Source organism: Typopeltis vanoorti, chromosome 1 (genome assembly GCF_054136105.1).
Source record: "Typopeltis vanoorti isolate ZY-2024b chromosome 1, IOZ_Tvanoo_1.0, whole genome shotgun sequence".
Lineage (NCBI taxonomy): Eukaryota > Metazoa > Arthropoda > Arachnida > Uropygi > Thelyphonidae > Typopeltis > Typopeltis vanoorti.
In genome coordinates, this window is record NC_143549.1 from 116,674,305 (window position 1) to 116,698,244 (window position 23,940).

General features: G+C 34.1%; 1 protein-coding gene across 1 annotated transcript in view; it reads right to left on the minus strand.

Annotated features, from left to right (window-relative positions):
* The window catches only part of LOC150110340 (dihydrolipoyllysine-residue succinyltransferase component of 2-oxoglutarate dehydrogenase complex, mitochondrial), a 258,699-nt gene that overhangs the window by 149,220 nt on the left and 85,539 nt on the right, over positions 1–23,940 (minus strand). The window contains exons 6-8 of the mRNA XM_090393052.1: positions 22,306–22,361; positions 13,339–13,447; positions 7,930–8,237 (exon numbers count right to left, since the gene is read on the minus strand). Of these exons, the coding sequence (XP_090249178.1) occupies positions 7,930–8,237; positions 13,339–13,447; positions 22,306–22,361 (473 nt within the window). The remainder of the gene's footprint in view (positions 1–7,929; positions 8,238–13,338; positions 13,448–22,305; positions 22,362–23,940) is intronic.

A 23,940-nucleotide genomic window follows, 5' to 3' on the forward strand; every position in this document is an offset into this window, starting at 1 on the left:
ATTCCTGTTGGGAATTTTCTACCACCATGCTGATACTGCTTGTTTAATTTAGCAGTCTTTCAAAGTAAGTACTCTAAACATCTAGAATATCTTTATCTTCAGTTTTCATATCACCTTTATCATCTCTAATAACTTTTACAGTACTTTTTCATCCACTTCTAAGCTTTTTCAATAGCCTCCAGAATATTTTGCCACCTTCCTGATATTCATTTTCAATGTTCTTAACTAAATATTCCCATGACTTTGTTTAGCTAGTTTTACACAGTGCTTAGTTTTCTTGCATTTATCACTGTATTCTCTAAGAGCACATGCTGACCTACTCGCTAAGAACTTTCGATATGCTTTCTTTTTTTTCTTGAATGCCTCTTCAACTTTCTGAGGCCATCGCGGAGTTCTGATTTTGCTATTCTTGCAGACAACCTCATGGCTGACTCAATGTTTTCTTCAAGATTTGCAACTGAATTTCCAAGATTTGCAACTGAATTTCCAAGATTTGATTCTCATTTTCAAACTCTTTCATTTTTTCTTCAATGATGTTTGTGTATTTCAGTCTACACTTCACATATGAAAGCCTGCTCAACTTTGATTTCTTTTAGAACTTTTTTACACACAGAGCCAGTTTTGTCATCAGGTGAACCTAGGCAATTGCCTAGGGGCGCTAAGACTTACTTAAGATGTAATAATTTCTTGCTATACAGAATTAGGAGTAATCATATGTATACAAATGTGTTGGTTTTGATTAATACATTTTTTAATGTTCATAATGATATTATTTTTATAAATATCCACATGTGTAGGTGTACATGTGCTTGTGTGAGTATGACAAAATATATATATAGAGAGACAATGTATAGGGGCGCCAAATTTTCTTTGCCTAGGGGCAACAGACATTCTCGGACCGGCCCTGCTTACACACTCTTTTTTTCAATATGAAATTCAATTTTAACTTGCTCAAAACAAAAAAAAACTCAAAACTAAATTTACAAAGGAATTTACAATTCCTATTGTAAATCCTCTGTATAGCTAGTTTTACACAATGCTTAGTTTTCTTATATAGAGATATTTGTGCCAAGAGAGGTTTCTTCAATTAACACAAAAACACAAGGGTATTTAAGGCTATATATTTTAACCTGAATATTACAGGCCACCATCAGTGGTGACAATAGTTAGTAAGAGCTACATGATATTATACATAAAACAATGCAATGGTATAACTGAGGAAATATTGCAATACTGATAATTCATTAGCTATTTAAAAAAAAAAATGAATGATTTGTGATTAAAATAAGCTTTTCACATATCTTGGATCCAGAGAACAGTCATCCTGATTTAGTTCAGATGGTGAAGAAGTAAGGCCTTAGCACTTTCTTTAAACAAGCATTCAAATTTATACCAGCATAGTTGAAGTAAGCATGTTTCAGACCATACAATGTTATGGTCTGTATCTATTCTGTGCAATGGAAAGCCAGATTTTTCAGATTTACTGTTGCTAATCTAAGACCAGGGTTCTTGTATTTTTTTTTTTTTTTAACAGAGCATCTGGCTTGTCCAAAGTAAGCAACAATGAAAATCAAAAGAAATTTGGTAGACACCAGGAAGAGCTAGATGAGACTGTTTATCTTTCAAAGATAGAAGCCATGCTGATTGTTTATTGATAGGAAGAAATGTAGCCACTTAATTGTATCTCTTAAAAATTCTGGAAACAGGTTCTGAATTGCCAGAAATGTAAGGAATTGGAACTCGCCATATTGTTTCCTTGTTATTTGAGTTAGGATTACAGGAATTAAAAAGCTGTTGCATGGTCCTTTCTGAGAAGCCATTAAATTTCATGCATCATTTGATGTTTAAGAGTTTCTGCTTTAACATGAGGTGTAGAACAAACAGTATGAGGACATTGCAATAATTTTTTTTATAAAGAGGACATTGCAATAATTTTTTTTATAATTTCTGTCTTCTGTGATGGATGGTTAGCCAATTGCTGTTGAATGTAGCATCCAATGAAAGTAGGCTTTTGATAAACAGAAGTAATTAATTCACCTAATGGTGATCACGAGCAGAATATCTAAAAAGGACAATTTGTTGACTTTTTCCATTCCCATAGTAAATTTAATTCATGGATGTAGACTGTTTATGTTAGATTAAAAAAAAAGTACATAATGTGTCTCCATTATGAGGCCAGGTAAAAACATCATCTATATAATGACCCCAAAAGGCTGAGGGAATATTGAAAAGAAAGGGATGCCTTCTAAATGTTCTAAATAAAAGTTAGCAAGTTTGGGAGGGGAGAGTGGACTTCCCATTGCAGCTCCTTCAACTTGATGTAAACCTTATTCTGACAAATAAAATATCCAGAATGCATAACATAGTTGAATAATTTCACTATATCCTGTGGAAATGCTTTTGAAAGTAGATGTGGTGCATCCACAAGAGGAATATTTGTGAACAGAAATTCTATATCAAAGCTAACCATTATATCAGTAGGTCGAAGGAAAACATTCTTTATGTTATCTAGAAAATTGGAAGAAATTTTTATAAATGAGCAGGAGTTGCCAATTTGAGCTTTCGATAGGTGTGCTAAAAATTTGGGTATTGAGTAAGAAGGTGAGCTATGCAGTCCACAATTGAAAAAGAGGAATGTCTTTCTTATGTAGCTGGTATGGCACAGCATGGAATAGATACACGCTACAACATTCAATGGTCTGAAACATGCTTACTTCACTGATGTTGGTATAAATTTGAACACTTGTTTAAAGAATGCGCAGGTATGGCACAGCAAGGAATAGATACAGACCACAACATCCTATGGTCTGAAAAATGATTACTGCATTGCTATCGGTATAAATTTGAACACTTGTTTAAAGAGTGTGCGGAAGCCTTAATTCACTGTCTGAACTTAAATCAGAATGACTGCCTCTCTCTATCTAAGATATGGGAAAGTCTTATTTTAATCACACATCATTAATTTTTTTAAAATAGCTAATGAATTATCAATATTTCCTCATAATAAAATTAGTTTAATCCTTTATCCAAGTGTGAGCAAACAAAGTTTGCACCTGAAAGTATCTTCAGGACTGGGATAAGGTGGTACAACACCAGGGCAACTCGTTGCAAAGGTGGTGCAAGATACCAACACTCCTATCTCAGTATCTCCTATAATGCAAAACACATCTCCTTGCGGATATGTCTAATGTTATGCATTAAGGGAAGGGCCACTACCCAGACTAGTTTCGACCTTTATTGAGGTCTCTTAAGTGGGAGCCAGGCCCAAGTGGAGATACCAGGCAGAAGCATTAGCAGGTCATCTTTACCTATAGGAGTTGCCAAATGGTGTGCCACCCTTTTTTAATAAATTACTCTGGATTTAGAGAAAGATGTTGAAAGTTTATTTTTCACTTGGTTAGAGTATAATAAAATTAGTTAAATCCTTTATCCAGGTGTGAGCAAACAAAGTTTGCGCCTGAAAGTATCTTCAGGACTGGGATAAGGTGGTACAACATCAGGGCAACTCGTTGCAAAGGTGGAGCAAGCTACCAACACTCCTGTCTCAGTATCTCCTATAATGCAAAACATATCTCCTTGCGGATATGTCCAATGTTATGCATTAAGGGAAGGGCCATTTATAACTGCTCACATTATTTATAAAATTAATGTATTTAAATTTTAATTATCAATATTATTTATGTGATCAGCCACTCACCTTCATCATGCAATATTTCATTTAATGATAATACATTAAGATTATTATCATGACACCTCCAGGGAGTTCAGGGACTCATCGAGGGAGGGCACCTACTCTATAGCTCTCTGTCTCCATCACTTTCATCTACCAACTACTACCATCTTCATATACACTAATGCCATCTGCCGTCCACCACCAACACTAGTATTTTCAAAGACAATCACGCTAACCATTCGGCCAACCAGGTCAGGTTTGAATCTTAAGCGACAATTAGCATTTTTGCTAAAGATTCAAATTAGCAAATGACTAATAAGAAGTGAAAGCTGAGCACAAAACAGACAGCAATGGTAGGCCAGTAGAGATAGCACAGCTATGAAGACGTGAACATAATTGGTGCAGTATTAACAAAAGATTGTGTGACTCAATGACAAAGGAATGCCGATGATTGTTGAGTTGATATGCTGATTCTCTTCAACAGAATTCCGAAATATCTGCAACTGCCATAACAACATTCACTATTTATTTCTTAAAGTTTTAAACTTTTTTTCATGTGTGAGGTATATGTGAAACTTTTTAATTTATATTTTTGCAAAGTAAAATCAGGGGTGCGATATATATGAGAGGGCAAGTTATATTTGAGTAAATATGGTACTTTTCTTGGAAAAACATAATTTACAGAGAGAGAACTGCTGTGAGTTTTCAACCTCTTATCTCATTTGCTAATTTTTACATGGAAAAGTCTGAAAAAACAAGCCATAGACTCAGTTCTTCCCCCCCCCACCCCCCCACCCCAAAAACATCTACCTGGCTAAGGTATGTACACAATGTATTCTGTATTCGGCCTTAATGGGCCAAACATTAGACTCTTTCCTCTGTCACTTCAATAGTTTACATCGAGGAATCCAGTTTACAATGGAAAAGGAAATTAACAATATTATAAACATCCAGGACATTTCAGTTGCACACATTTGTAATGGTAATCTCTCTCTTTTACAGTACTCAGGAAGATATATATTCAAAAAAAAAAAAACAAAAAAACTTTCCCTTCTATTCCAATATGACAAAGTTTGGAAAAGAGTTTCTGCCTCCACACCTTGTCAAAGGCATTGCTAAAATATATAAAAGCTAGAACAAAGATTGTTGGCTGTATTTTTATTTATTTTTTTTTTTAAAACTGTTCTTGTAGTGCCACTGAAGATGGTCTGCTATTTCCAGACCGAAATATTTGGTTAATTAAATATCTTTCTTGTGTTTATGTGCTTATATTATTCAGTCTTATTTAAGTGACCTGCTGTTCTAAGTTGTTGCGAGTTGAGAATGGACCAAATCATCAGCAAGCATAGCTATCTTTATTTCTTTATTTATATTTTTGTCTAAGTCATTTAAGTAGATGGAAAAAAGGAGTGAGAACAAAATGCTGCCTTGAGGGAGTCCCTGTCTTATTTTCACTTTCTTGGAAAAGGTATTATTTCCAAGTTAATTTCCAATATATTCCAATAATTTCCAATTATTTCAATATATTTTTTTTTTAAACTGTTCTTGTAGTGCCACTGAAGATGGTCTGCTATTTCCAGACAGAAATATCTGGTTAATTAAATATCTTTCTTGTGTTTACGTGCTTATATTATTCAGTCTTTATGTCACAAGTATCCTTAAAAGGCCACTTAAAGTCACTGAAAGTTTATCTACATTCTGTAAAAACCAAAAAATCAAAATTAATCCTACTAAATCAGAAATTTGTGTATTTACCATTAATAATCACCTCAGAAAGCAGAGACCAAAGATTAAGCTAAACAGTCAACTAATTACCCTGGATCCATCAATAAGCTTCAATAAACATAATAATGTTGCAGTCAGAGTAAAAAGAAGACTAAATATCATGAAGAGTATCTCAGATAAAGAGTGGGGAGCCGATGCTAAAAACCTTAAAAGTCACATACACCTGTATTACCTGACCCACAATGGAATATGCTTTGCCCATCTGGATGCAAACATCACAAACCAGTTTAGATAAGCTCATAAAAATTCAGAAAAATGCAGCTAGAATCATATGTGGATTAAGGAATACAACTCCTGGAAAAATAGCAGAATTCAAATCCAGCCTTGTTCCTTTAAAAATTAGGTGGCAAGAAAATCTTACTAAATTTGTAGTGAAAAGAGACAACCCTGCACATCATACAACAAATGAACTTTTTAAAAAGTGGCAAGCAACAAACAGAATAAAGAAAAAATCAACAGTGCATGAAATCATGGAAAATAAAATTCCCTTGGTTTGTCCAAATAAAATGCCAACTACCCAACATTTCCTCCAAATCAAGACAGGAAAAATATAGTTATTAATTTGGAAATATGGAAACATGAGGAAAAAAGCCTAGAAAACCCAGAAATATTGCGATTATTAGCCCTTTCAAAAATAATGGAATATGGACCTGACTCAATAAAGATCTACGCAGATGGCTTCAAAAATCCAAATGGATTCTGGGAGTGGCATAGCATACTCATCTATGGCTCTCAAAATATAGAACTAAAAACAACCAACAGTATAGGATGCAACTCATACTATTGCAGAATTAATAGCCATTAACACAGCACTGCAATATTTGGATAAACAAAACCCAAAGGAAAGGAATTTATATTTTTCACAGATTCCTTAGTAGCCCTTCAAGCTATTAAGAACTGCTACACTAGCCATCAAGAAATACTTGGGGACATAGCAAAAAAACAAACTATTTAAGGATTGCGAAATAATTTTACAATGGATTCCATCCCATGTGGGATTAAAGGGAAATGAAACTGCAGATGAAGTAGCAAAAATGGCTGCAACATCAAGTGATACCACAGATTTTGATCTTTTTTAAAACTACTCAAAATGAATGGCTCATGACATGAACTACCATCAACTCCAAGTTTAATCACTGTGCCACTACCATGATCTCTTGCCTCAAGACGGCCACACAAGACCAATCAAAGTTTAGCAATGGCATAAAAGTCTTCCCCATCTGCAAAATCTGTAGCATTGAGGAAGTATTACCAATGCATTTACTAAATTGTATGAATATTTCTAAATGTGAACTTTATAACAACCCAGAAAAGGTGCTATATAAAATACATGAATCTGACCTCTATGATCTGGTGTAATAATACCATGGGATAATAAAAATTAAAAAAATCTTTGTTCCAGTGAAGCCTCTCTTTCAGCAGAACTCAACCATATACAAGACACCTTCCTATCCAATGGCTACAGTTCCTACAGAATTAAAAAAATTGGTAGAGTCTCTGCTATTAATGGCTCATGCAAAAAGTTAAGCAAGTTCGAGTAAGGTTAGTAGTTGGAAGGATCAATCATTCAATGCTGTTGGCACACTCTCCCTCGATGAGTCTTTGGACTCCCTGGAGGTGTCAATAATAATAATAATAATAATCAATCCTTTCCCCAATCCACGACCATTTCTTCAAAAGGAGTATAGGAATGCCATCACAATCCCCTTTGTCCAGGGTACATCCATAAAAATAGCCAGATCCTTAAAATAAATACAACCTCTGCACAGCTTTTATGCCCCACCTGAAACTTTCTGCTCTTATCCATTCTGCTCAAGATCAGCTCCCTCTTCTCTCTCATTTCCTGAAGTATATTAAGTTCCCTGTTCCTGCAAGTTGTCATACTTAGATAATTCAGCCATCATCCACATACAGTAGATAAACACAAAAAATACATCTGCAATCGTGACTATGGTCAATCTGGTCTTGTAGGCAGCAATGCATTGGATACCACCAAATCCATTAAATCTATACTACGAATATTGTGTGTTATTTTTTTTTTAATGTTGCTCACACCTATGAAGGATTTTTTCTATTTTTTTATCAATTATATATATATATATATATAAATATTGGTGTTTTTCATTTTTTTTTTATATAGTCTGGAAACCCTGCTCTACAGACCAAACATGGAACTTTTTCAAGCCACTTCAGGCCTCCAATAAGCAAGTCCACCACTCAGCAAAGCAGGCTGGCAATCTTATTTCTGGAGTGCATGAGTCATCACTCCTGAAAACAAATGCTGATTGGTGTTGGTCAGCACAGGAATGTGGTGGAACAAAGAATTTGAATACTGAGCAGGAGTTTTTTGCCAAATTTGCATAAAGGGCATTTCCAGCTATTTCTGATAAATATTATAATAATATCTATTACAATATCTACTATAACATATTACAGTAGTATAACAAACAAATCAAACAAATAGTGCTAACCCTTTGTTCTGTCCTTGAACCAGATATAGCTGTCACAGGACTAACAGGAGCAGCAGTTGGTAATGGGGTAGGTTTAATGGCTGAGGTTGGTATTGTTGAAATAGGCTGTTGCGGTTTGGATGGAGGAGGAGGTGGAGCACTTGCAGGTATAGGCCCTGATACATCTGCACTTAATGGTAAAGGCTGAGGAGGTGATGGTACTGGTGCTGCTGATGGCACTGCAGTTGGTGGTGCAGATGGTGGTGTCACAGGTGCCTCTTCTTTAGTAGAAACTCCATGATCTGCTGCTTTTGGAGGAGGTCCCTCTCCTAATTTAAAAAAATATTAGGAATAAATAACATGAATAGGATTTTAGATAATCATAAGATTTATATCAGTGCTATGCATTAAGACAAAATCAACGCTACTGCAAAATGCAGATCAGACACAAAGGAAGTTTAAAAATAAAAAAATAAAAAAAAAAGACATTTCACAGTCAAAAGTGCTAGATATTTTGCCCTTGATTACTGAATCAAGAGAAAATTATGTGCATCTTTGTGAACAAATGCACTATTTGTCTGAATTAAATTACAAAGATAATGGTATATATAAATATAAATTTTTCTTAATACTTAAAACAAAAATAAACTGGACTACAATAAAATTGTAACCATTCCATACATTTAAGGGAGGGATATCAGATAAAATAAACAGAATATTACAGAAACACAACCATAAAGCCACCTTTAAACCTCCTGCAAAATTAAAGAACTTACTCAACTCATCCAAGGATCTACTCCCTCCACTGGCCCACCCTGGAATACATACTGTATTCATTGCACTGGAATTTGCCCTATATAGGGGAAACTGGATGCACAATTCCTATCAGAAGAAAGGAACATAAACGATACATTAAATATAATAACTATGGTTAAGCTGGCCTTTCTGATCATGCCCTGAACACTTTACATAGAATTGATTGGAAAAGCATCTGTTGTTTACATCACACCAAAACATGGTATGAACGTAAATTTAAGGAGGCCTGTGAAATTCTTATCAACCACCCTAATCTTAACAATAATGAGTCTAAAAATCCATCAGAGAAAGACTCATCATAAGAGAAACATCAGACAACATCAGAGAAAGAATGTTTCTCTGATGTTGTCTTAAATAGAATATAGCTTTGATGTAGTTATTTTATTTTGATTCATTTATTTATTTTAATTTTATTTTCACTAGAGGTCAGGCCAGTAGAATAGTCCATTGTTCAAATCATTGTCTCTTTAGCATACTGTGTGAAATGTAATTTAGCTTGTCTCTGTATATATTAGGTGTATACTCCAGATGATGACCTTAATATAAAGGTCAAAATGCTGGAAAATTAAAAATTATTATTTATACCATGGTTGTAGAGTCCATAATTTGTCTAAAAAGAATAGCTGATGACATATCTGACAATCAAACAAGAAGATAGAGAGATCTTTGTTTCATAAGTGAAACTATGACTGTCACAAAGAGAAGGGATATGAAATTCAGGTTTTATTTGGAATGCATGGTACCTAAAGAAACATCAACTTTGTTTATGCTAGTAATCTGAGGGAAGGAGCATAAAAGAATCAGATTATGGATCTCAAGTTCCCTCTAAGAAAATAACAAAGATGCAAAGCAGCACAGTCCCAGAAAATCAGCAACCATTCCAAGCATCATCATCTCAATGAATACTTAAATCTGATTTGAAAATCTTTTTACAAACTTTCAGTATTGTATGTTTGGACATATAAGACTTATGGATTAAGCTAATCTCTAGATATTTGAAATCCATTAATGATAAAAATTATTACACTCAACATTTCAGTATCTATACTAGAGCCATTTTCAGGAGTATATGTGCAGTTTATAGCGATACACAAACATATAACATAATAACTAGTAACTATGATAATTCTGTTCACTAATCAAAAGATGAGCCTATCACATGGAGGAGAAAAAACAAAAAAGAGCATAAACAAATAAAAAAAACTGAATTGAATATAACAAAAAGAGAGGGATAGTATAAGTGTAGGCAAACAAAGTTTGCACCTGAAGTAGTTCAGGACTGAGGCAACTCGTAGCAAAGGTGACCAAGCTCTCATCATTCCTTGTCTCCAATAATGCAAAGCACATCTTGCAGACATGCTATGCATTAAGGGAAGGGCCACTACCCAGACTAGTTTCGACCTTTATTGAGGTCTCATCAGTGGGAGGCAGACCCACAAGTGGTGATACTAAGGCAGAAGCAATGGAGAGGTCATATTTACTTATACGAGTTGCCAAAAGGTGTACCACCTTATTATTAATTCACTCTGGATTTAGAGAAAGATGTTGGAAGTTTATTTTCCACTTGATTAGACTATAATAAATTTAGTTTAATCCTTTACCAAAGTGTAGGTAAACAAAGTTTGAACCTGAAGTAGTTCAGAACTGAGGCAACTTGTAGCAAAGGTGGACCAAGATCTCATCACTCCTTGTCTCAGTATCTCCCATAATGCAAAGCACATCTCCTTGCAGACATTCCAACTTAAATAGCTAACCTTAAATTAGTTGAAGAACCAGACTTTGACTTTCAGTGGTTAGAGTTCTCAATACACTTCTGATTAACATTCAGAGAGAATTCTAGTTTTGAAAATTTGTAGTCACTTCAAAATGGAAGCAGATGAAGAACTAAGATAACAAAGTAAAAACAAGATAGAGAAGGAAACTTTAGAAATATAAATCTGTTGTTTTAAGAGTAGTTCCAAAATGTCCCACTGCAGTAACTTATGAAACATGAAACAATTTCACAGAAAAGCAGTCATAAAAGTGATAGCAGATAGCTGGCAACTTGTGATTTTATCAAATCCATCTGCTTCAACAAAACTATAAATTCCAATCACTAACTACAGATAATGGACAAAAAAAAAAAAAAAAAATGGAAACAGTGACATGAATTGATTAATATGACATTGGTCCTCGTAGGCATTTAGGACAGCCTGTATTCTTCAAGGAAGAGACTCTGTGAATGCTTGGAACTCAACATGAGGAATTTTACCATTCTGAAAGAAATTGGATCAAATTGTCTCTGTTCTCTGGAGGTGGGAAACATTGCCTGAGAGCTCACTCCAAAATGTCCCATAAATGTTCTACAAAATTTAAGTCACACAATTGGGATTGCCATGACAGACAGGACACCTCACCATCGTGAGGCCACGTTTGCTCGATGAATGGGAGCATTATCCTGTGGCTGGCTGCATAGGAGAACAGTGTGTCAACATGGGATGATGATCACTTATGATTGAAAGATAGCATGCAGCATCCACTTTGCCTTCCAATACAACATAGACCTAAACTATGAGAATGCACTCCAGACCATTACAGAACCACCAAAACTTTTCACAGTTAGAAAATAGCACTCTGGCTGGTAAGTTTCCTTCAGCTGATGCCACACACGTATTCATCCATTTGCAGCAAAAAGTGTGAAAATGGATTCATTGGATCATATCATATCCCTCCGTGTTGTGTGTAGTCCACTGCTTGTAATCTTTACACCATTGGATGCGATGAAAAAATGAAAGGCATACTGAACATGCCCTATCACAAAAATATTTTGCAAGGATTTGTGTATCAGAGATCACAAAGTCTGCAACATATGTTCATTGAATAAGTTTTCTGTGAAACATCTGAATGTATCAGCATTTTGCACTGTGTCATATATCTGTAAACTTCTGTGGATAGCACAAGCTTATTACACTATGAAAAAAACCAAAAGTTCCAATCGATACAGCTAAGATTTTAGACTATACGATTATTGCAAAATCATGCCAGCACAACATACCTTTTTCAATGCATCAGAGTTTTATGCACCTTCTAGACAACTAATAAAAGAATGGTAGAATATTTCTGAGCACAGGTTATTTATCCCTCACTAAAGACTAGGTTTAGAATCAGAGAAAAATATGGAAAATGTAGGAGAACTGATTTTCCTCAGGCCACAAAAATCAGCAGTGAATCCGAGAAGACAACTGAAGTGGAAATGGCACAAGCAACTTTCCCTCCCACCATAATTCTATCTTCCTTTTCATGTTAGGCTCAATGGCACACAATGAACAAGTAGTTTGGCTTTAAGAAATCAGCTTACTGCTTATGATAGGGCACCAATTAATCCTACCTATACAGTCTCCTATATTTGTAAATTTCACGTGTTCTTGTGGCTGGTTTGCCAGTTTTCTAAGAGGAACCCTGATGCTTTTGTCACCTTCAATGAAAAGCCCTAATAAAGGTTCTTTACATCCTAGATCGGATTCAAAACCAGGTCTTTCCAACTGAAGGGCAATGTCAATACCAACTGAGCTACAGAGGATTACTATTTAACTTCATGTATCAACCCTCCACAGAGTGGTCCCAAAACACACAATATCTTAAACAGTATGGTCACTTAAACAGAATGGGAGCGAAGAGGTTAGAAAAACAAACTTTTTTTTGCAAGAATGTCAAGAAAAAGCCCCAGTCAAAAGTGCATTTGAAGACCAAAATATAAGACCTGAAAATACTGAAGTCCTGACAGATAACAGATTAATTATTATTATTAAGATAACACTTATTATTATTATACAGGTATCTTCAAAGAGTTAAAAAACTCATCACAGAAGATCCATCATTCACACAATAAATATCATACCTCTCCTTCAGGAAAGGTACGATATTTATTGATGATATTTATTTAACGAGTATGATATTTTTAGCTTGTTTATGTAGTTCAGAAACCTTGCTATAAGCTATAGAGACCAAACATGGAACTTTTTCAAGCCACTTCAACACTCCAATAAGTGGGACATGGTCTCATATAGGGCAATGAAATTCACCTCCCTCCAAGACAGAATTTGAATTGGCAGCATGATTGTTTGAGAGCATGTTCAATATTAATCCAACCAGACCAGCAAAATTACACAGACACACACACACACACACACTTTTTTCTAAACACATTTTTTGCTCAACTTCAGTTTTGAAAATTATTTAATATTATGTTTTTCCTTAAAGATGAGAAGTAATAAACTGATATGCTGCACTAAAACAAATGTATTCTAATGAGGTTACAAGTAAAACTAATTAATACTACATATGAAATAAAGATGGCATTGTGTGTGTAGAAGATGGCAGTGCCACTCTATGTAGCACTGCCATCATCCTTCTTCGACGAGTTCCTGAACTCCTTGGAGGAGTCACGTAATAATAATAAATAATAATATCAATTAAAGTGAGAGTGTTAATAGCAAAAGAAAATAAAAGTACTTTGCAAATTAAACTCCATGGGAAATATGTACAAGTGTGTACACACACACACACACACCATTCAAAATGCACAATTAGCAACATTGTCCAGCTCACAAAAACTTAATATGCACCACACTATACCTGTTATGCGAAGTTTAAAGATAGGTTTTCCTGGCTGAACAGTTGCACCATCTTCAACAAGTAATTCTTCTATTATACCAGCAGCAGGTGCATGAACTGGAACTGAGGTCTGTAAAACAAACACTTTTCAACAGCTAAAACAAAGAAGATTTCTAAGAAATAAAATTATATTCAATAAACAGAACAGCTAACATGACATCACACCAAATTTTATGCTAAAACCACATGTTACTTTCTTGTTTGTCAATTTCATGTAAGTTTCTTGAAACCATTAACAGCCTTGAAATTCAACAACAAACTGACACTAAACACAGTATCCAGCAGGATAAAGCTCATCTTCTCCATAGAAGCAAGTTTTAATATTAACAGCTTTTCGAAGAAAGTTGCGAAGCCCTTTTACATTGGCCAAGAGTCTGAATCAGAACGATTCTCTCTCTCCCAAAAAATTTGGGAGGTTCTTATCTTATGTAACCATCAAAAACTGTTTTAATAATATTTAAATAATATTATTTATTAATATTAATTTCTAGAACGCAGCAATAGTTTTTAATTGGTAAACCACCAACTGTATGTACTTTATATTCCTGTTCCTTTGATTTGCTTGTTTCTACACACTGATGATATACTGTTATTTTCAGTACAAAATAACTGTACTTTCATTTCATTAAAGTTAATTACTGTGATTATCGTGTAATGTTTATAGTCATGTCACAGGTACCTTTAAATATTAGCCTTGAAATCCCTATCTAAATTTGTAATACTTAACAGCCAAGCTGTTAAGTATTACAAATATGGAAAAAACAATATTCTAAATAATGATCCTAACTTGATATTGGCAAATATTGAATGTGGAAGAATTCACTTCACAACACATTTGAAAAGAAATACACAGAAGGCAAAAATAAATAATTTAAAAAATGAAAACCAATTTTCATTTCATTTTGAAAAAAAAATTTCAACAGTGGGCACATCGCAAGTGCAACAATGCGTGTCATGAAACTAAAACTAATAAACATACTAACATAAACAATACGTAAAAATATTCAGAATTTTAAATTATGATTCTTTTTACAAAAGGTTAAAGGTATAAGTCAGATACCAGGAAGAGAAATCTGGTCATGTTTGGAGCATATTATAAAAAGTAAAGGGAAGTAATCTGAGTTCTTTATTGCAAGAAATTACACAGAAACATGTCTGGTAGCACTGAAGTTAAAGGTTATCCTCGCTACAGTAAAGAACAGTAATGTCACAGTGCAGGACATTTTTAAGGAAGACCGTGAGGAATCTAATGATTGGACACTACAACAGTTTGGCAAGTGAGGAAGTGGAATGGAGTGCATCACACAGTAATGCTATAAATAGGTTTTGAAATTAGTGAAGGAAAATCATTTATGCACAGGAGGAAGAGGAGTAGAAAAAAGTGCAGTGCTCTGGGTTACTCCTATGAAATATGGATAGAGAAAAACCATTACCCTGACACAGTGAGATGAAGAAGATACTACACTAGTGGCCAAAATCGTGGAAACCTTTTGGAAAAATTGTATTTTTCAGGTTTGATGGCTCATAACATCACTTTTTTTGGTGTAATACCATACAATTGTAGATCAATGGAAAGATAATTTAATCAATAATGTAATGCAACAACATTTGTTCAATTATCTCTATTCTATGAAAAGTTATAGCCAAATAATCAGAAAAAAGAAGCACAACTTGTTTAGGTTGATATGAAGTAGCTTTCCTTCATTTGAATGTAGCCACTGAGCATGAGTGTTTAGAGAGCCAATCAGGTGTCATCTTGTTTTGGCAATGAGCCAATAAGGTCACAGTAGGATTGAGCTATTGATGTCATGTATTATAGCTGAGAGGAGGACATTTGTCAGTGTGTTATGTGATTGCTATCAAGTTGGTTGGTTTTTTTTTTTGTGTTCTTTCATTTAGTAAGCTTGTAAAACATAATAAAATTAAAGAAATGGCACAAAGAGTTGACTGGTCACCCAGAAAGTGATGTAAAATAGTACTATTAAGTGAACAAGGCTACAGTTATGAAGAAATTAGAAAAAAATGGGTGGAAAACTTAACCAAAGGTGGAATTTCTAAATTTTTGAAGTGGTATATGGAAACTCAGTCATTACAAAACCAGACTGGTAAAGGCAAGAAAAGGTGCACAACAGCAAATGATGATAGAAAAATTGAGAGACTGTGCCTACATGACAGAAGAAAATCATCTGGGTGTATACAAGATGAAATGGCACAATACAATGTGAAGTTGAGTGCAAGGACTGCAGGAATTTGGTCTAAATGCTAGAATTCCACGAAAAAAGCCATTTTTATCTCTCAAACAAAGGTTGAAAAGATTAAACTGGGCTAAAACCCATGTTAACTGGACAGTGGAACAAAGGGACAGTGTTATTTGGAGTGATGAGACCAAAATCTCCCTGTTTGGTAGTGATGGCATAAAATAGGTAAGGAGAAGAATCGGAGAAGATTTGCATCCTGATTGCATTACACCTACCATGAAACACCCACTTAGTGTGATGATCTGAGGTTGTATGACATCAAAAGGTGTGAGCAGAATTTGCGTGATTAATGGGAATATAAATGCCCAAAAATACATAAATGAAATACTTGAGCCCAAACTGAAGCCTTCCGCACATGATCTTTTCCAAGATAATGAAGCATTTATATTTCAACAGGATTCAGCTCCATGTCATGTTGCTGTTGTGTGCAAAAAGTGGTTTCAAGATAATCATATTCCACTGCTGGAATGGCCTGGGAATAGCCCAGACCTTAACCCAATCAAAAATCTATGGAGCCGACTAAAGAAACTTATTAGTCAGAAGCAATCCACCAATAAAATCCAATTAATAAAAGCTTAATTCAATCTTCGTTTCACATTATAACAGCTGCAGAACTAAAAAAACTTGGTTCACTCTATGGGAAGGCGTTGTAAGGCCGTAATGAACGCTAAAGGTTACCCAACTAAGTATTAACTTACTTTGTGAGAATTTTTGTATATCTCATTTTTTCTATTAGTTTCATTTTTCTTCTTTATAACTGCTGTTCTAATAAAAAAATCCTTCATAAAAGTTATTGCATTACATTCTTGATTAAATTATCTTTCCATCCATTGATATATAATTTTATGACATTACTCAAAACAAAGTGGCATTATGAGCCATTAAACCTCAGAAATACATGTTTTCCAAAAGGTTTCCACAATTTTGGCCACTAGTGTATGTTTTCATCTGAAGAAAATTAACGTGGTTTTGGATTTGTCACTGTTGACAAATACTTTAGAATCTTTCAAACAAATAATACTAGAGGTAGCCTTGAAATTTACATATGTGTAATAGTGCCTCAGAGTATAGAATTACAGATTTGTTATTATGGCTATTCTGAATAGCAAAGCTTCAAATATGAAAAAAAAAAAAAAAAAAAGAAACCATAAGCTGAACCTGTCTTTTTGATGTGCAAATGCACTGACAGTATGGATGTGTGGTAGTCATAATTTGCAAATGCAACTCAATTTCAGTGCTTAATATAGTGCTAAATTCAGTGCAGGGCTATCAACAGTTAAAGCATACATATTCTGGATTTTAGAGCATTTCTGAAGCTTTTATATTCATGTCAGGTTGTTTGAAACCACTGCCTTATTAGAGCTGTTCAGATGTATAGGTTACATCTAAAGGCCTGACATTGAGAATGACTGTTTCTAAATCAACTGATTGCTAATCTAAAGTTATACATTGCCAACCATAATGTCTAAGTCTCTGCTTTGCTACCAGAGTAACAAAGCAGAGACTTAGTGTCTCTGCTTTGTGTAACGTGAACATAATACTTTATTTACTAGCGCCTAGGAATAACATAAAAGGCCACTTACTCTCTCGAAAATGGGCACAATTTGAAATAAAGAAGATAAAAAAAAAGACAGGAATCCAGGCTAATATTGACTATTTTATAAAATATGTGTTTTTTTTTTAACCCTTTCTATATGATGACTCCAACATTGGCATCAGAGAAAACTTGATATTCACAGTGAAGACACCAACTTTTGAGTCATGTTTACTTTTTTTTTTTAAAGAAGGAAAATATTTCAAAATGCTTGTCAGAGCATTCTTGAAAGTCCTTGTAATGATTTTCAATGTTAATACCTTTTTTTTTTTAATCAAAAAATCTAAAACTTATACATACTTATGTTTAAGTATTATTCAAGCATAACAGGAGTGTGTCAGTTACAACCTGCTACTGATTGCAAAGTGGCTAGTAAAAAAAGAGCTAAGTTTTATTTTGCATACTTTTATCATTGTTTATTTAAAATTAGGATAAGAGTGACAATGGAAGTGAACATGTACCAGATGAAAGTGATATGGAGTTATAGTAGTGATTAATCAGAGTGCAGTGACAATTCTGAAGCCATGTTCCAATCAAATGAAATGGCTGGAGGGTGGAAACATACACCTAATGTGTGTGTGTGACAATACTAGGCCTCAATGGAAGCCATCATTAATATATAATTTTAGTGACATCATCCCAAGAGTTGGTTTGTCAGAAAACATGATTGCTTTAGAGTGTCTGTAAGTTTCTTACCAATGACCATAAACCATACTATAAATGAAAAAGCAAAAAAAAATTTTTTTTTTCAAACTACAAACTAGTAGAATTATAAATAACAATCAGTGAAAGTAGAAATATAAATTGGTATTCAGAATGAATGCTTTATGAAATGGCCTTCATTTTTTAGTGCTGCTATAATGAGTACACATAGTAACATGTCAATTATGAAATTAAATTTTTTGCAGTAAAGCAAAGTAAATAATGTGAAAAATCAACTGTTCACAGTTGATTTTTTTTTAACTTTTGAGAGAAATTTCAATGAAAAAATGTGGATGCAGAAAACATCTCTCAAGTAATTAGGCTTTACATACAGGAAAGCATATTTCAACTGATTAGGCTTCAGAAGCAGGAAAACATATTTCAACTGATCAGGCTTTATATGCAAGAAAACATATTTCGATTGATGAGGCTTTAGTTCTATGGAAAGGATATCTTGGATTTTGTCAATTTATAAAAACCAAATGTGCAAGATTTGGCATAAAATTATTTGTTTTGTGTAATAGTGAAAGATATTGATAGCGATACAATAATTAGAGTATGATGAAAAAGACCCCTTTTTCATCATACTCAAATCATACTTTCATCATAGTGGATCCCTTCACAGAATGGCATAATAAATAAGATTCTTCTAATCAGGTTAAGTTCAAATCAATATATTTTTTAATATATTCATATAATTTTAAAAGTACACATCTTATATTAGTAATAAATTTATAAATAGACTTGTAAGACAAAACAAAAAAAATAATGTACTTTTACAGGAGGTTTATGAAAGTCATTATGTACTACTCTGGAGAAAGTTTTGTGATGACTTGTACAGAATAGGTTAATATTAGCAATAGTTTTCTTTAAAAAAAAAAAAAATCATCACCATCATCATCAATTTCCTGAATCAATGATGATCCATACCCAATCTATTTAAGTGGCCATGCCATCTTAAATTAGCTCTGCTCACACCTTCTTGAATGCTAACAATGTCAAGTTCCTTTCTAATATTTTCATTTTAATATGATTTTTCCATTGGTGCCATCTGTTTCCTTCTCTAATTTTTTCCAGAACTCTCATATCTGTGATATCTCATGTTTTTACACTGAACTATCTTTCTGTATTTCCTTCAGTTCAAACTGCTGACTTACAACTTAAATACAGACTATGTATTGCTCTGTATAATATTCTGTTTATCCCATATAATTGTGGCATTTAGAAAAGTTTTTTTTTGGGCACCTTGTCATAAGTCATTTCCAGTTCTACAAAACTTAATAACAGATCCTTTGTCATATTTCCTTGATTTCTTAACTATTTGTCATAAAGTGAAAATCTATTTTTCACAACCTCTATTTGGCCTAAACCCAGCTTATTCATCTCCAAATTTCTCTTCCATAATTTTTCTCAACCACTTTTCAAGTATGCTTGCATAAATCTTACCTGGACCAGTTAGTAGAGAAATCCCTCTGTAATCTTGCATTCAGCTTTATTCCTTTTTATAGATGGGAACTATGAGAACTCTGCTTCAATTATCTGGAATTCAACCTTCTGACCAGTCCCTATGAATTATGCAGTGCAGCCTGCAAAACTTTAATACTCCATATTTGAGCATTTCTGGTCGAATATCATCTATATCAGCTGCCTTTCCGATTTCAAGTTCTTGGTAGATTTTCTACATCAAGTAGTGATACGTACTCCTCCTGCTTGCATTCCTCTTAAATTTTCTACTACTGTTCTGTTAATGTTTGTTTCCTGATATGTTTCCTTATTTCATTAAGCAGTCTTTCAAAAGTAATTACTCCAAACATCTAAATTATCCTTATATTCACTTTTCATGTCATCATTAATTCCTTTCTTTCATTTTCAATAACTTCCAGAACATTTTATCACCTTCCTGAAATTTTTTTCTATATTCTTACCAGTCTTCCCATGACTTTTGTTCATCTATTTTTACACATAGCTTAGGTCTCTTACATTTTTCTATATATTCTCTTACAGTATCTGCCTACTTATTTGCTAGGATCTTTCAGTATGTTTTCTTCTTTTCCACAACTGCCTCTTTAATTTCTTGTGTCCACCATGGTGTTATTTTTCTATCCCTGCAGACCACTTCACCATATGCCTCCCTAGCTGAATCAATCAATGTTTTCTTCAGAGTTTGCACAATGAGACTTCAAGGTGTGGTTCATGTTTTCAAACTGTTTAATTTTTTCTTCAGTAATGTTTGTTATATTTGAGTCTACAATTAACATGTAAAAACTGCTCAACTTAAATTCTTTGTAAAACTTTCTTACGTACTGTTCTTTTCAATGTGATATTCATTTTTATTCCACTTAGAACTAAGGGATGGTCATTTCCAATTTTTAAATCTGAGTACACTCATGTATCCTGAACTAGCAAGAAGATAACAACACCATCAACAACAACACAGGCAATGAGGGCTTTTCTTATTTCTCACATCTTCTATCCAAGTGAACTTGTGCACATCTTTCTGTTAAAACAAGCTGTTAATAATGACCAGGGCTCAACAAATACATGGATAGATTTTGCCAGCTGTTGCCATGGAAAAGTCTGGCGATTCCCAAGTGGTCACCCTTGATATCCCCAAGATCTCTGACAAGGTCAAGACAAACAGTGAAAAGTCAGCTACTGGAACAAACTTCAACTCAGCATGTAGATGTTTAGTTGAAGATAGGAACCAAAAAAATAAATGAATAAATAAATAAATAAAATAATATATATATTAATTGACAAGAAACTGCACTCTTGTTTTAATCCTTATTTTAAATAAATATCAACAAAAGTTTATGCAAGAAATATCTTCACAGCTATACTACTTGTATGTAGTTAGCAAAAGTGAAATATATACCAAGTTGCTATTTCTGTATAGCATAGGAAACACCCAAAAGGGGTGTGTGTGTGATGCTATTCTTTATAGTGGGAACCACCAAAAAAGACAAATCTGTAGAAAATTCTGCTGCCAGTGTTCCAAAAATTGAGTTCAACAGAACTCTATCAGCATATGAACTTTTGATCTATAAAGATCTTTCATTGCTCTATTGCTATATCATTATTAATAGAGACCTTTCTCTGATAATAATGATAATATCAATATATAATACTGAGAGTAAATCAGGGACTCATCGAGGGAGATAGCATATCACTCACACCAACTGTCATACCTTTTCTTGGACTCAATCACACTACTTGTGCTCATCACCTCAAAAGGTAAACTATTCCAAATAATGCACAACTTTGTGAAAGAAAAATCTAGCTCTCAGCCTTCCTGACTGCATTTATTCTCAACTTCCAAGGATAGCCTCTTGACATATTCCTACCTTCTATGAAATGAAAATTCCATCTAACTGGTATACTATATGACCCTTTCAGAGGTTTATAGGTCTCTATCATATCACACCTCTAGTATCTACAATCTGCTCATTTTGAATTATAATTGGTATTCCACAGTCCTGAAATCAACATTAACACCTCTCTCCACACCCTTTCCACTGTAACTGAATAACCTCAAAAACCAGGAGAACTAAACAAAATAGTTCAGGTTTGGTTCATATGCAAAATAGCCTCCTTATCATTACACATCAATGTTTTTTCAGCATAGCAATTACATTCTAAGTTGTAATTATCTATATTGTAATTGTGTATAAGGCCACTGAACTTCTACTTCTTATCTACTAAAACTTCAAGATCTCCAGTCTGACCAATTTCATATTGAATGATCCAACCAATGTGATATGCCACTGGATATATAATCACAAGAAAGTGTATAACTCGGCATTCACTAACACTGAACCAACATTTAATCTCACTTGCTATGATTGCCTATTCAAACTGTTCCACAAGTGTTGCATAACAATCACATCCCTGATTATCCATCCTGTCATAATCACCAAACAGCTGTATGTCTCCCATCAAGTCTCTCCCAATGTCATTGTGCAGATTAAATAACAATGAACCAAGAATTCATTCCTGAGGTACATCACTGGTCACTTTACTTCTTGTAGACTCACCCTTCTTCTACACATTACTTTTTGATGTGTGTCAGTCATCCTCTTATGCAACAGCCTTTCATGCTGTAACCCGTTCCATAATGCACAGCACTTCTCCTTGGGTAACAAAAGCAACCTAGCATTAAGTCACCTGCATTCTACAGCGCACAGTCCTTTTTCAGATATGTTTACAAAAAAGAGCAAAGCAATATGATATGGAGCTAACTCCCTTTATACATCAATAATATGTTTATGAACGTATTTTAAGGGCAAACTTTTGTGTCTATATATATCAATATATCAATAAAAAATGTAGCACATTTTAATTAAGTATATGTAAATATACAAATACACTGATTACTTTGTCAGTTTCTACTTCACAAACAACTTCATCTTCAGCTACAGCATCTCCCACACCTAAAAAGGAAAATAGCAAATAGTTAAGCAATCTCTAAATTTAAAACTTTAAATTATATAACAATAATGTTTACATGGACAAATTTATATCTAGCAGACATAGCAAATTATCTGCAACACAGTAGAGGAAAGGGGAGGGAGAAATATATATATAAAACAAAGGAGAGTTTAGTTGTTTAGAATTGCTACAAAGACTATGCATAATATATACCTACCTATGAGTTGTAGGTCTATATTATGCATAGTCTGTCAAGTGATATGTTTCCAGGTCAGTTTATCTGTTTTGCACACAGAAAAATCTGAGTTTCCTTGTTTTTTTTTTTTTTTTTTTTTTTTTTTTTTTTTTTTTTTAAGCCTCCTTGATATGCAACCAGCTAACCCAGCCTCAGCAGAAAGCATTATGCTAGATAATGAGCAGATATCAACTGAGATAACCATTATTCCTTAAAATGCACAACAGAAACTTTTCAAAGCAACACATGCTGGCCTGGTTGGCCAAACAGTTAGCGTATCTGCTCTCCACAGTGGTGGGCAGTAGATGGCGTTGGTGCAGATCATAGGTTCCCAAACTTTTTCGGGCCACCGCCCACTTTGCAAGACATAAATTTTGTAATGCCTTCCCATTAAATTTTGTAATGCCCCTATTATACACTCATTTTAAAAATTTTCTGGAATTTACAACCGTGTTAAAAAACTTTTTTATATTGTCCAGACGTTTCGATCTTCACATCAAGTTCATCATCTGGAGCGTACATAAGTATACAGAACAAGCTGAGTTACATCATTAACTGTAAGCTAGAGAAACAATGATTTGATCACATGTTATTCTACTGGTGTGACCTCTGGTGAATAAAAAAAATAAAAAATAAATAAATAAATAAAAAAATTTTTAAAAAAATAAAATAATTTTTTTTTTTTTTTTTTTTTTTTTTTACATCAAGCTAAATTCTATTTTTACAATAACAGGAATAAACATTCTTTTAGATGGTTTTCTTTCAGAAACAATTGATGTCCTATTTTTAGTATTACAATTCCTATTTTTGATTTACAATATTGGATTTTCTACAGGGGTGCTTAAGGGTCAAAGCTGTATAACTGAGAGGAGACCTCCACATAGCCTTTAAAGGAATGCGGAGAACCGACCAGGGCTTCTGACCTAATGTCCAATCCTCACCTTCTCGTGGTGCACCCTGTTGGGTATCTACTTTGATACTGAACGAACGAGGATGGGCTGGCAATTTGGGATTTAGCCGACCAAATTGTATTCTTATTGGTTAAACCAAAATAAAAAATGATGGTACAACATGACAAAATTTCATGCCGGCTGGGGCGTCGCCCGGTTAAACAAGGCCCCCGTTGTTTTCGCCAGGGAACCAGGGCGAACAGCGAAAAGTCAGCTACTGGAACAAATCTGAAAACAAACCCCAACTCAACATCACCAGAGTTAAAGATCGGTACTATCAACGTAAGAAGCCTGAATGGCAAAGAAATGGAGCTAGCCGAAGAATTAGATAAGTACCAGATCGACATAATAGGGGTGACTGAAACAAAAAAGACCAAAACTGGTGAGATCTTTCTG